The sequence below is a fragment of the Lissotriton helveticus genome, chromosome 12 (genome assembly GCF_964261635.1).
Source record: "Lissotriton helveticus chromosome 12, aLisHel1.1, whole genome shotgun sequence".
Taxonomy (NCBI): domain Eukaryota; kingdom Metazoa; phylum Chordata; class Amphibia; order Caudata; family Salamandridae; genus Lissotriton; species Lissotriton helveticus.
The window spans coordinates 305,671,075-305,686,276 of record NC_136073.1 but is presented as its reverse complement, the minus strand read 5'-3'; the positions used below and the strand labels follow the sequence as shown (position 1 = coordinate 305,686,276).

The window sequence follows — 15,202 nt, the reverse complement described above, 5'->3', positions numbered from 1 at the left end:
ATGTTCAAATGCACATTAATATCATATTCATGCATGCAGAATCTGCACCATGTAGAAATCCATTGTCTGCATCTTTTGTGCATGTAATTACCATTAGAAATATTCTACTGGAATTCATTGTCAGGTAGCCCTAGTAGGTTCTTTTGCTGGGACTAAGTTTCGATTTCACTGTGTGAACTGAGCAGAATGCTATTAAAGTTAGATTATTTTATTTCTTACAATGCATACTTAAAAAAATTGCAGAGACAGTGGTGCAACATTTTATGACATACCTGAAGAATCCCAGGATCCCCAGCCTGTACTGGACTGCCACCACAATCACATTTTCATAGGCTGATAAGGCAGATCCATCATACATCGATGCTCCTTCGCACACCAAGGCACCTCCATGGATCCAGACCATCACCTGAAAAATGCAATTACAGAGAAAGTTATGACGAATTGCAAATTTGCTACTTGTGGTTCTATCTATCTCTCTATCGATCTATCTATCTATCTATCTATCTATCTATCTATCTATCTATCTATCTATCTATCTATCTATCTATCTATCTATCTATCTATCTATCTATCTATCTATCTATCTATCTATCTATCTATCTATCTATCTATCTACTTAAGCAACGAAGGTTAAAGGGTCATTATAGATAGGCAAAAATGTCAGTTAAAACGTACAATTTTAAACTAACCAAACCACTGAAATTTACTGGTTATAGTTATATCAAGTAACTATACTTCGAGCTCTGAAGTAACTATAACTTGTGAACCGCAACACAAGCTGACCGGTCTACTGAACCCAAGCTCCTATGGACTACGAAGGATTCAGCAACACAGGAGGTGGGTTCCTACGTCCCTCGAGCCCAGAGCTGCCCTCGAGCCCAGTTTGAGGTCAGAATCCCTAGAGGGGCTTAAATACCCAAAGCCCTGTGCACCGCGCCTTTTTGCAAGTGGAAATGCTTGTTGGCAATTCTGCAGCAAGTACATTGGGCTCTAAGTAGCGCCAAACTCTGGCACCTTCTCCTTCAAAGATCTTCAACCACATCACACCGTGTGCTCCATGGCCTGTTGTTTTCTAAAACTGCCCAAGGTCCTCCTGTAACTTCAGTGTCTTCGACCTGTGGGTCCTGTGGAGGGTCAACAAAGACTTCTTTGGGCTCCCCTGATTACCCTGGGCATGCACTGGTTCCCCTGCTTGTGGTGAGTTTCCTGGTCTTTGCTGGTCCTCTGGTCCTCTTCCTGTAACTTCTTGAATTTCTGCGTGACTTGCTTTTGCCAAGGCTTGTTGGTGCCCCCACCGGACACCGACCCCTCGGCACTCAACATTCTTCATGGGACAGCTAGTATCCAGCTCCTGATCATCCTCAGCATTGTCTGGTCCCCACAGCTGCAGAGTTAAGGTCATCAACATCTATCCTGAAGCACCCGACATCAGTGGACATTCGTCTACCGAGCCCCTGGTCACTCTCAAGTGACCCAGACTCTGTTCCCTCTGCTTTCACGCACCCTCCATCAAGAATCCACATTTGGATTCCCATGGACACTTTCTCCTCTTCCAGCAGTGGCACTTTTCTGAAGTCCTCCATTGGGTTTAATGGCGGATTCCGACGCCACTTCACACCTCTGCACCTGGCTTTCCTGGGATAGGTAACTTCGGTACCACAGTATCCCTGGGTGGGGTGGCTCACCACTCTTCTGTCTATCGCCGGGTTTCTTCAGGGTCCACTGGGAAGGGTCCTTCATTTTTAAAACTCCAGCTGCGACTTATAAGTAGAGTTGTACAGAGCCCACGGTCGTGATCTCACACTGCACGCGCACACCGTGGGGTCTCTGTATACTTACCTTAGGTGGTTCCTTGGTTCACCAGGGATTCTACAACCCTTCAATTCTTCAACATTGTCCTGAATTGTGTGTTTTGTCTATATCTCCGTGTGGGAGATACTGGAACGTACTAGACAGCATTATATATTAAATACATATTTTTATAAATGCCTTGTGTGGTTCTCTTTCATTTAATCTATACTATAAGATTGCATTCTGGTAAAACAAGCTGCTTTACACTCCTTCAAGATTAAGCCTGGAGGCTGCTCTCCACAGCTACCCCTTGGATACCTTTCTAAGGTGTCTGAGACCGCTTGAATCATCATGAGGGTTGTCTGGACTTGTGCAAGGTGCCCACTTACATAAGTGGACATCATATACCAGGCCAGCTTCTCACACCAGAGTTTCACGTCAGTGTTCTAATGAATAACTAGAGTACTAACTTTCTGTATTTATGACAAAAGTGTGAAATACCTGAACACCATCTTGGTAGACTCAAAGCTGTAAAACTGATAGCAGTCCTACAGTGGACACTGCATTGAATGAACAAATGAGGGGTTATTTGTCATAGAAATTATGGTTATAGCTTTAGAAGCCAAAACCAAGACATTTTCTATGAATTCTCAAATATCTTCTTCATCTATGTCAGTGAAACGTTCTGGTTGGTTGATTGCTTTATTTCGATATGCATATATCATAAAAGCATTACAAAAGATAAAAAGGTAAAACAGCATATCGAAAATGTGACTGTACATTAAGAATAAAAGGAATAAAAACACAATTGTATAGAATAAATTATCTAAGACAGAATTAAATTGATACAGACAGTCTTTTTAGTCGAATCAACCAAGCCCATTTTAAAAACTTAGAAACAGCACAAACAATAGTGGGGGCTGTATTGGTTAATAAAATCCGGAGGGCGACCGTGTGCTGGCGGGTGCCCAATTCTCTGCAAATTGGTTTGAGCCATCGAGATCTAGGGCGCCCATAGTCCGAAAAGACCGAAAAGATCAGGGTCGAGAGGGGAGTGCGGCAGGGCTGTGTTTTGGCTCCCACCCTATTTTCCCTCTACATCAATGGGGTGGTAGAGCACCTGCTCGGCGAACCAGCAGACGCCCCCACTTTGGGAGGCGTAAAAATTCCCACATTGCTGTTCGCCGATGACACCCTCCTCATTTCAAAAACCCCCCAAGGACTCCAGAAACTCCTGAATCGCTTCCAGCACTTTTGCACTAGCAGAGGACTCGTCATTAATGTGGACAAGACCAAGTATTTAGTCATGCACCCCCCTCGCACACTTGGCCGTCCCCCTGTTCTGAATTCAACCCCCCTCGAAAGAGTGGCAGAATTTGACTACCTGGGAATCCGCTTAAGTGACTCGATGAACTGGTCCGCCCACATCAACAAAATGATTACCAGCCACAAAAGGGTGGGGGGGGCCCTCCTCAAGGAGTATAGCAACTCAACCAAACATTGTGTTGCCCCATTAATCGATATCTACAAAGCCCGAGCTGTTTCCGCGTCACTTTACGGAGCTGAACTGTGGGGCCAAGGCAAATTGGACGCTCTGAGCAAGGCCGAGAACAAATTTATTAAAGATCTCCTTGCCATCCCGATGAGCACCCCGACAGCCCCGGTGCTAATGGATGTAGGCTGCAAAGCAATTGGGGATCAGGCGCGCCTTCGCCCTCTCCTGCTCTGGGCTCGTTTGTGGAGGGTTCCGGAGTTAAAACCCTATGCTGACGGATTAGCAGAGGTGATGTGCTCTGTTGGTTGGCGGAAGATCAAATGGCTCAGGGACATTAATCAACTCCTAAGGGATCTAGGTTTGGAATTTTGCTGGTCCAGCCACACCGCCCCCCCAAAGGACTCTTTAAAAAAACTATATTGGGAATGGGTCTCCATGAAGCGCGCCAGCAACCAGCAGCACTGCAATGCCACTGCAGCTTTTTTGCTAATAAAAGATGCTGTTGCCTTTGAGCCCTACATGGACTTAATTACCATCGCCATGGACCGGTCCTTGTACATTAAATTCCGATTAGGAACTTTACCTCTTGCTGACCTTTGCTCCAGGTGGAATAAGTCTCAGCCAGCATCACGTTATTGTGCCTTATGCTCTGATAAACCAGAGACTGTGCCTCATCTTTTATTCGAATGCCCGGACTATGGGTACCTTTCTAAGGTGTCTGAGACCGCTTGAATCATCATGAGGGTTGTCTGGACTTGTGCAAGGTGCCCACTTACATAAGTGGACATCATATACCAGGCCAGCTTCTCACACCAGAGTTTCACGTCAGTGTTCTAATGAATAACTAGAGTACTAACTTTCTGTATTTATGACAAAAGTGTGAAATACCTGAACACCATCTTGGTAGACTCAAAGCTGTAAAACTGATAGCAGTCCTACAGTGGACATTGCATTGAATGAACAAATGAGGGGTTATTTGTCATAGAAATTATGGTTATAGCTTTAGAAGCCAAAACCAAAACATTTTCTATGAATTCTCAAATATCTTCTTCATCTATGTCAGTGAAACGTTCTAACATGCAGAGAGAAACATGCTTCCAATACTAGTAGCAGTCCGTCAGTTAACTCCCTCGTAATCAACTGCAGTTTCACCAGAGAGTACTAAAGAACAACTACGGCACTAACATTTTGTATTCACAAGTGCGACACTGATGAACACCATTTTGTTGGCATAGGAACTACTGAATTAAAAGACTTACTGAGGAACAGGCTGAAGTAAATGAGCATTATTATGTTAATGTGAATATATCACAAGTGAGTTAAAAATTTGAGGGCAGGTATGGGCTTTTAGTAATTTGGTGGCATAATATATTTTTAAAGGGACTAAAATAGTTAAAGAGGGAGACAGCTGCATAAGTATAGCATCCTCTTTCCACATTTGACCCTGGTCCATTCTTTTAAGTCACTTAGTAGTGTCTTAATTTTAAAATATAAGACTTTTGGTAAGCAAACTTTGCGTACAGTGGTGGCTGGGCAACCGCAGAGGGATGCCAGCAGATGATTAGGTGCAGGCCCAAAAGCAAACTGCCCACTTCAGGTTTATAAATAGGTGTGTATGTGTGTAGTTCTGTTTTGTAATGTTCTAAATGTTCTACACTGATAACTGGATTATACCTTACACTTACACAGGTTGCACTCTATATGCTTCTGATGGTATACATTCAAAATATCGAGTTAAAAATATAGAATTGCATTAATATCGAGTTAAAAATATAGAATGGACTAAATATCGAATGGACAGAATATAGACAACAAAAATATCGAATGCAATGGAGAAAATATCGAATGGACAGAATATAGACAACAAAAATATTGATTTTGAGGTAAGTAAGTCAATATCGATTTACATAAATATAGAAAGTCAAAATATCGAAGTATATAATATAGATGTTAAATATATCGATTTTTTAATAATATCGAATTTTTTAAAGTTTTTTTTATGTTAGTATATGTGTGAAAAGTTTATATTTATTTTATAATTTATTTTAACTAATGAATTTTATGGTATTTAATTTTAGCGTAATTTAGTTCTGTAGCAGGTTGTGGGTTTTAAGGGGAATATGGTGGGAAGTAATTTAATTATAGTTGATTAAATGTTTTAATTTATTTGTTGGTATTTATCTTTAATTTATTGTTAATTAATTTTTAATTGGTAATTAATTAAATTATAATTGGTAATTAATTTTTATTAATTGATTAATTGATAATTATGTTAATTTTTTTTTTTTTAAATCTGTAGCGGGTTGTGGGTTTATAGGGGAATAGGGTGGGAAGTAATTTAATTATAATTCATTAAATGTTTTAATTTATTTATTGGTATTTATCTCGAATTAATTGTTAATTAATTTTAATTGGTAACTGATTAAATTACAATTGGTAATTAATTTTTATCAATTGATTAATTGATAATTATGTTAATTTTGTTGATTTATTTACTGTAGCGGGTTGTGGGTTTATAGGGGAATAGGGTGGGAAGTAATTTAATTGTAATTAAATACATTTTTAAATGTATTTATTGGTATTTATTTTTAATTAATTGTTAATTATTTTCCAATTGCTAATTAATTAATTGTAAATTGGTAAATAATTTGTATTAATAGGTAATGATTTTTTATATTTTGTATTTGTATTTTTAATTGATTAATTATTATATTATATTAAATTGGTAATTATTTTTAATTAATTTGTAATTGGTATTAATATATATATTTTTGTATTAATATATGAAGTATTTACTTTCCCTACTGTTGCACTCACTGGAGTGGGAATAGTATTTGTTACCCCTACGCTATCCAATGTTTTCCCTACTGTTGCACTCTCTGGACTGGGAATAGTAATTTTTACCCCTACGCAATCCAACGCTTTCCCTACTGTTGCACTCACTGGAGTGGGAATAGTAATTTTTACCCGTACGCTATCCAATGCTTTCCCCTACTGTTGCACTCTCTGGAGTGGGAATAGTAATTTTCACCCCTACGCTATCCAATGCTTTCCCTACTGTTGCACTCTCTGGAGTGGGAATAGTAATTTTTACCCCTACGCTATCCAACGCTTTCCCTACTGTTGCAGTCACTGGAGTGGGAATAGTAATTTTTACCCCTACGCTATCCAACGCTTTCCCTACTGTTGCACTCTCTGGAGTGGGAATAGTAATTTTTACCCCTACGCTATCCAAAGCTTTTCCTACTGTTGCACTCACTGGAGTGGGAATAGTAATTTTTAACCCTACGCTATCCAACGCTTTCCCTACTGTTGCACTCACTGGGGTGGGAATAGTAATTTTTACCCCTACGCTATCCAATGCTTTCCCTACTGTTGCACTCTCTGGAGTGGGAATAGTAATTTTTACCCCTACGCTATCCAACGCTTTCCCTACTGTTGCAGTCACTGGAGTGGGAATAGTAATTTTTACCCCTACGCTATCCAACGCTTTCCCTACTGTTGCACTCTCTGGAGTGGGAATGGTAATTTTTACCCCTACGCTATCCAACGCTTTTCCTACTGTTGCACTCTCTGGAGTGGGAATAGTAATTTTTACCCCTACGCTATCCTACGGTAAAAATATTGTATCATTTTTATTAATATTACGTTTATATATATATATATATATATATATATATATATATATATATATATATATATATATATATATATATATATATATATATCAAGTTCCACAAGTTGCCCAAAGCGGGGTGCACTCCACCTTCAACATCCATAGGGTCAGAGAAGAACCAGGCACACTCGACGTCAGCAGAATCCTGACGCATTTCGGGATAAACTCCCTTCCTCAAAGGCTATCTGCTGCACAATGAAAGCCACCATATGGATTTCCCAGCGATTTCCCTCTTTTATTTAAATGCAGTTCAACATTCAATACAGGTGAGTAAATGCACCATTGCTTTCTGGGACTGGGAGTCCATAGATAAAAACCCATGTGGGCTGCTGGCAGTCTGTTGCACAAAGTATTGCAAATCACGGGTGTGTCATCACAATCTTCCCCCAATGCTGCCTTGTGTCAAAAGGTCCCGCCCGCCGAACAACAGTCCAGCGCAGGAACCGCTAAGTTCTGCAGCGGTGCTCCCCTCGACCGAGCCGGACGAAATTTATCAAGTTCCACAAGTTGCCCAAAGCGGGGTGCACTCCACCTTCAACATCCATAGGGTCAGAGAAGAACCAGGCACACTCGACGTCAGCAGAATCCTGACGCGTTTCGGGATAAACTCCCTTCCTCAAAGGCTATCTGCTGCACAATGAAAGCCACCATATGGATTTCCCAGCGATTTCCCTCTTTTATTTAAATGCAGTTCAACATTCAATACAGGTGAGTAAATGCACCATTGCTTTCTGGGACTGGGAGTCCATAGATAAAAACCCATGTGGAGTGCACCCCGCTTTGGGCAACTTGTGGAACTTGATAAATTTCGGCCGGCTCGGTCGAGGGGAGCACCGCTGCAGAACTTAGCGGTTCCTGCGCTGGACTGTTTTTCGGCGGGCGGGACCTTTTGACACAAGGCAGCATTGGGGGAAGATTGTGATGACACACCCGTGATTTGCAATACTTTGTGCAACAGACTGCCAGCAGCCCACATGGGTTTTTATCTATGGACTCCCAGTCCCAGAAAGCAATGGTGCATTTACTCACCTGTATTGAATGTTGAACTGCATTTAAATAAAAGAGGGAAATCGCTGGGAAATCCATATGGTGGCTTTCATTGTGCAGCAGATAGCCTTTGAGGAAGGGAGTTTATCCCGAAACGCGTCAGGATTCTGCTGACGTCGAGTGTGCCTGGTTCTTCTCTGACCCTATGGATGTTGAAGGTGGAGTGCACCCCGCTTTGGGCAACTTGTGGAACTTGATACATATATATATATATACATATATATATATATATGTATTAACAAACCAATTTGTATGTTTTTTTAACTTACATTAATTATTAATTTTAAGGTTATTTAAGTACTTTAAGTATGTTTAAGTTAATTATATTTATTATTTCATTAATTTTTAATTACTTTAAAGCATTTAAAAAAAATCGATATTTTGACTAACTATATTTTTTACAACGATATTTTTGATTCGTTATATTTGTACTTACCTGTTTGGAGATAGGAATTCAATATTTTGGCATTCTATATTTTTTACTAGATATTATGGTAGTTCTATATTTTTGTCATCGATATTGTTTCAGTGATCCGCTTCTGATATATGACAACTTAACATAGTCTACATTAAATAATATATTCAAATATAACATCAAGTTGTGTATTTTTTCATTTTATCCACATTGATATCAACACTACACGTTTAGTAGAAAAAGTCAATTTCATAGTGCCACCTAAGGTCGAGAGACAAATATGTTCTACCATTATCTTAGGGGTTCCAAATCGGAAGCCACCATTTTCCTCTTGTAAGCACTGAAAATAAAATGTACCTTTGTCTTTGTTTCACGCAATTTTCAGCTAACTTGTTTCCTTGATGTACTTCGAACTCATTTTGAAGATGTTATAGTTATAAACACAATCAAATACTCGCAGAGCATATGCAACATTCATGCTCTTACCATTATTGCAAAACATGCAATTACAAACATTATAACTATGCTCACATACACAATTACATGCCATATTACACTTAGCACGTAAAGGCAACGACTATGATTTTAGTATTATTTAATGGTTTAATTGTGTGTTGGTATTTAATTAAATGTTAATTTGGGGTGTTTTTATTTATTGGTATCAATATGCTGTGGCAAAGATTATTGCATTTGGTGTGTGAGTTCTGGTCTGTATAGCTGTTGTGGAAGGTGTTGACTGATGCAATCCATAACTTTAATTTGAAGCTATAACTGCACTTTTCCTATGGTTTTTAGGGGAATTTCTGAGTTTTTAAACATAATAAGACCAACCATAACTTCCCTTTAATATTTATTTTTTCGAGTGATTCATGGTTGCTTTTTCATCATATACCCGATCCAAGATATCTGTGTGCTCAACCTTCCCTGGGTGGTCAATCCCGTGTTCTGCATAGCTTTTGGCCGCATGTGTTTGGGGTTGTCCATAGGGTCTAGTTGGAGGCCAGGACCTGCACTCAGTACTTAACAGGCTGGGTTGGCTGCAGACTCTCCTGCAATGGGGGTGCTAAGCGTTGCTGCTCAAGGCCAAAGGGCATTCCTTTCACCCAACCCTCTGCAGGTGATCAACCACTGCTGCACAAGGCATTCAGTCATGCATAGCGAGAGTTGACCACAGGGCCTGGTCTCTGGCGTGGCCTAAAGCCCACCTGTCACAGACCAAACCCTTTTTTTCTTGTTTTTTTTCTTTCTTTTTTTTCCTTTTTTTCGATTTGAGAGTCCAAACACAATTTTTTTATTTTTTTATTTTGATTTGGATTAGGATCAGCGGTTCCAAAATGGAGAGAGCCTTCCCTCCACCAATCAGATTGGCTTTTTATTTTTATTTTTTGGTGCTTATTTACTAATAACTGTGATAGGGTTTCATTAACCAGCACAAAATGTGTCCTTAAGCATGGCTTCCTTAGCCATAGTATATGGAATTTTAGGCAAATCCAACAGGGGGCACAATCCCCATAGGGGGAGGGAGTATAAAAAAGTGTTCATTAGCTAATACTTTACTGACTTGTTGCAGACTGTCAACCCATGATGTGCACGGCCTGTTTTAACAGGTTTGCAGACCAAACTTTGATACCACAAAATCGAAATGAACAATAGGAGCTAATCATCAGTGATGTCATTTGAGATGTCATCAGTGGTGTACTCAATGTTGTAATTTCAAATATCATGAATGAAGTAATATGTGAGGTGAGGCGCAAGTTGTCATTAGTTCATTAAACTACAACTAGCAAATATCAGCGGTTTTCAGATTTTAAACATTCATTCTTTTTCCAGTTTGAGCAGATTTATTTTTTCACGAATCTTGCGAGGTTTCTTTTGTATCTATTGAGTAGAGGAAAATTATTCATGGTTTTTTGTGCCACTCATTTTGACAACATTCTCTAAAGTTCCTGTATCAATAAATGTGTCCAACCTGACTAAGCGAGGTCACCTTGATAGGAATATTTTATATAATAAAATCTCAACCTCCTGAAGCACAACTAGATCTTCTTATCGCAGTGTGCTCTCTGCATTGTATTGAAGAATTCTTTATTGCTTAGTATTTATTACACTTATTAGGACAAGAAATTGTTGTTTTTCTTACTGGCAGTCTAGCCTTCTGGCCAGTAGTTGCTGGAGTATAAATGTTAAGGTACAGGCAATCTTCCGATTGTGTCAGTTCAGGCATTCCAATATGCAAAACCTCTTGTAATTTTATTGACATGTTCATGTTTTGCACGCACCTGAAAAGGAAAAGAACATGAATATGAGTGAGCAGAAATGTAATTTCAAATATTATTGGTAGCTTGACTATATTATTATTCACAACAACAGCAATCACCATAATAATAATAACAATAATAATACTGTTGTTACTCTTCTTTTCTTCTTTATATGGTTATTATTTTTGCATAAATGTCCAGGATTTGTATAACTGTAAAAAGCTGGTTTTACACATTTGTGCAAGTTAGAGTGTTCAGAATCTGTGAGAGAAGGTTGTGAAGTTTTGAAAAAAGGACAACAAAGTCTTGTCCAATGGAATACATCTTGTAGTGGTAAGTAATGAAGAGGAGCTTCAAAAGGTCATATTGTTTTGTTTTGGCTGCAATTATCTGACAGGCTCGTTGAAGACCCGGTGGATACTGGAGAATAAATGTAACGGTCTACATTTGATATGTATTTTCTCGGGAGTCGGTGGTTTCTGGGTACTGTTGAGTACCATTAGCGTCTTTGAGCTCCAGGAAGTATTGCACTCAATGGATAAGAAAATTACTCTCTTTGAAGAATTGACTCTCCAAGAGTAGTGAGAGGAGCAGTGAAGGTTTGTTTCTGAAGGTGGTGAAGGAGTTGGAATTGATACACTTTGTGGCACAAATAATTACGACCTATGGGGGATATTTAGAAGAAAGTGACGCATCTCTAGAAATGCGTCACTTTCCCTGCGCCACATTGAGAAACTCTTACGCCACCATGGATGCGCCGTATTTACAATACGGTGCACAATGGCGCAAGTATTGACAGATTCATCAGAAATTCTAATGCATCTCTTTGCGCAAAATTCACGCATTGCTGGAGTCATGTCGCTAGCATGACGCAACTCCAGCAATACATGGGGAGGCCTATCCTCATTGTGCTGCGTTACTCCTTACACCTGCTCCAAGCAGGCATAAGGTTTTGACGCAGTGGAGTCCTAGAAATGGCACAGTGAAATCCTGTAGATTTCACTGCGTCATTTCTACGAGGTTTTTTTGCATGGGAATGCCACCCTGACACAGGTATAATGTGACGCAAGGCTTTACAACGTGACGCATCTCCCCGGATGCATCACATTGTAAATGGGCCGCATTTTTACGCAGCCGCTGCGTTAAAAAAAGTGACGTCACTGCGATGCAAAAATGATTCAAGGGGCTTGTAATTCTGCCCCATTATATACATTGTCATGTCAGATGTATATAATTGTATATCCTTTTCAAAGAACAGGGTTCTGATTCCTGTTTTGGCAACCTCTCAAACATTGATTTCATAGCCTATAAAGCTATAAATTGGTATCTGCCCTGCCACAAAAGCACGATGGGCCTTCTGTCCTGTATATATATATATGCAAGAAATGTTTCTCATAGTGGGTTACATCTTTACTACCCACATTAAAAATGTCCCTGATGAACCCGATGTTTTCTCTTTGCACCAGTGAGCATTTGAAGTTGTTTTGTGCAAAACTGCCATGATTTACTCGCACCAAAGAGGAGCTGCTGTAAACTGTGGTGGCCACTGCTCTACGAGGCATATCAACAAGGGGTGGCGATAATATTATTGCCGCTTTAGAGCCCGTTGTCGGGGAAAAAGCGGCGATAATATTATCGCATTATCAACAAGGACATGCTAGCCCGTGTTTCCTTGCAATAGCCCCCCTTGTCAGCACGCCTCGCATCGCTAATGAGATGCAAAGGAGGCATGCCTGACAATACTCCCTTGGGAAAATATCTCTAACCCAGCTTGTTAAAGATACTGCACAAAGGGCTGTTGAGATAATATGAGTAATTCTCGGCCCCCAAATGTCACTGTTGTGTGCTGATACTCTCTCCCTTTCAAAGAATCGTGTAGGGTTATGAAGGTAGACAGAAAGTGATAACAGGTAAATTTGTCATAGATTACATTGGAGGGTAGGCAGTTGCATCCCTGATGTTGTTCCAAGGTTCTGCAGGCTTTGGAGGAGAAAATCGCAGTGGTCCAATTGGTGGTTTTGCAAAAGGGATTCCAAAATAACCATCCACAGCTTGATTTGTTCCCTTCACACTCAGACGCTTTCCTTTGAGTTTCCCATAATTGGTTGTTACAATCGGCGATGGTGCATCCCCTCGTCCTGCACAAAAAATACAAATACTTAGTCACGACAAGAGAAGAATCACATTTTTTTCCCTCAATTTTTGCTTCTTGTAACTATGGGCCCGATGTAGGTAAATCCCATTTACCGATTTTGAAATACCGAATTTTACCGATTCGGTATTTCAAAATCGGTAAATGGGATGTAGGTCCCAACATCTGGATTCGTTACCGAATCCTTAACAATTCTTTAATTACCGATTCGGTAAATACCGAATCGGTAATGCCCATTCATTCCTATGGGCTTTCAAGCCCATAGGAATGATTAGGCATTACCGATTCGGTATTTACCGAATCGGTAATTAAAGAATTCACAAGGGTGCAGGGGGTGTCACTTTGACACCCTCTAGCACCCCCAAAACGGGCATGTGTGCAATGTGGCACACAGACATGCCCTAAGGGCACGTCTGTCTGTCACATGGCACATGTGTACATGCACAGATGTGCATGTACACAGGAATCGGTTTTTTACCATGGATTTGTATTCCATGGTAAAATACCGATTCTGTAAGCCATGTGCTGATGGAACATAGGCTACCTACATTGCATTTTCGGTAATTTTACCGAATCGTTATCATTACCGAATCGGTAAATTTACCGATTCGGTAATGATAACGAATCGGTAAAATTATCGAAAATGTGCCCCTACATCTCGATAGCCCTTTACCGATCGGAAACGGCCGAAAATCGGTATTTTCGGCTGATTCCGATCGGTAAAGGGCTACCTACATCGGGCCCTATGCCTCAGAATGCTTTTCTGGTAGACCCCTGAACCAATATTGCATTGAAGTTTCATATTGCAGAATTCCCTAATATCATGCCTCCTCGGGACTTGCCTTTGCTTGTTAAATTTTCAAGAATGAACTTCAAAACTCTGGGTTTCTTCTGTCTTTTAGTGGAACTTTTAGATGTGCTAAGAAAATCCCTAGGATTACAGATGTTCTAATATGGTAATTTAAGGACGGATTTCACTCGATTTTAGTGAGAGTGCACCATGGGTTGTATTACATAAAGGCCGTATTGTCCCACTCTGTGCTGCGGCTCATTCTAAGTGGGTGCTTCAGGCATGTACTGAGACACTGCACCCTATTAAAGATCATGCACTCTACAGAGTGATGGCCTCGTTCTGCTCTCTGAATAGTACATTATTTAAAGGCAGACCAGCTTTTTGAATCCACTGGTCTGCCTTTCACTGCATGTAGCAACATGACCTAAGTTTCAAAGGGGGGGGTGCAGAGTTCCCCCTGCAGACAGGTGCAATGAGTGTCTCCACCTGCCTGGAGGAGGATAGCTAGGGAGGCTCAGATTACTGCGCCCCAGCCAAGGGCTGTCCCAGAGAATGGACCAACTGTGTACCACTTCAATGTGGTGCATAGTTAGTGCACCTCCCGCCTCTTTGTAACTGCGTCTGCACTGTAATATGTAGCATAGTGTAGGTGCAAAGATTCCCTCATTTGAATGGGCTCTTGCATTGAGAGCCGGCATCATTGATATTACAGAAGGTGTGGAGTAAAAGTCGGTGGTTCCTTCTGTAATACGAAAATGCCCCAGAGCCACTAAAAGAGTGCACACCAAACTTAGCGCCCGCGGCACTTTGGTCCTGATGTACTACCATTTTTTGCGCTTGCAAATGGGCAATCGGCCCGTTTCGATCACAAAATAGTACTGCTCTATTTACAAACCCTATTTTGCTTGTTGGTAACCTATCATCGACTCACAAAATAGGGTTTGCAACTCACTATTAGGAAGAGGCGTGCCAAGGGCATCCCTTCCTAATAGCGATTAGCACTTCAAAGTAAGATTGAGACCTCAAAACACTGCCAGTTTGCCACCCATTTCAAATGGGTGGCAACCCACTCACCAACGGTAAGGGGTAAGTCCCCTTTGTGACTGGCATTGAAAATATTTTTTAAGAGAAGGCAGTGGTCCTACCCTGCTCTTAAAAAATGAATCTGTAACATTTAATTTTTCTTTTTTAAATGCATCCTGTTTTCCTTTAAGGAAAACGGGTTGAATTAAAAAAAAACTGCTTTATTTAAAAAGCTTTCAGAGACTAGGTGGTCTGCTGACCCCAAAGGCCACCATCCCTGGAAGTGCTAGCCATTTCTAATGGGGTCGCAAATTGCACCCCATTATGAATCGCAAACAGTGTCTGAGACACAGTTGTACATTCCTATTTGCAAAACGACGCAATTTGCGACTCGCAGATTGGTAGGGTCGTACATCTGGCCCTTTCTAGAATAAAGCCTAAGAAGTACAACACATGGACTTACTTTAATATTTGTAAGATTGGGACCATTTACATTTTTTCTCCATACTTAATATGCCTTTAAATTCTGCAATATTCTTTCAAACTCTGAAT

General features: G+C 40.4%; 1 protein-coding gene across 6 annotated transcripts in view; it reads right to left on the bottom strand.

Moving 5' to 3' along the window:
- The window catches only part of LOC144799803 (fatty acyl-CoA hydrolase precursor, medium chain-like), a 447,680-nt gene that overhangs the window by 278,644 nt on the left and 153,834 nt on the right, over positions 1-15,202 (bottom strand). For all 6 annotated transcript variants that reach the window (XR_013603879.1, XR_013603877.1, XR_013603878.1 and 3 more), the window contains exons 3-5: positions 12,613-12,820; positions 10,565-10,703; positions 273-406 (exon numbers count right to left, since the gene is read on the bottom strand). Coding sequence is in view for 3 of the 6 variants with exons in the window: in XM_078671374.1 (XP_078527500.1) it covers positions 273-406; positions 10,565-10,703; positions 12,613-12,820 (481 nt within the window). In the remaining 3 variants the exon portion in view is untranslated. The remainder of the gene's footprint in view (positions 1-272; positions 407-10,564; positions 10,704-12,612; positions 12,821-15,202) is intronic.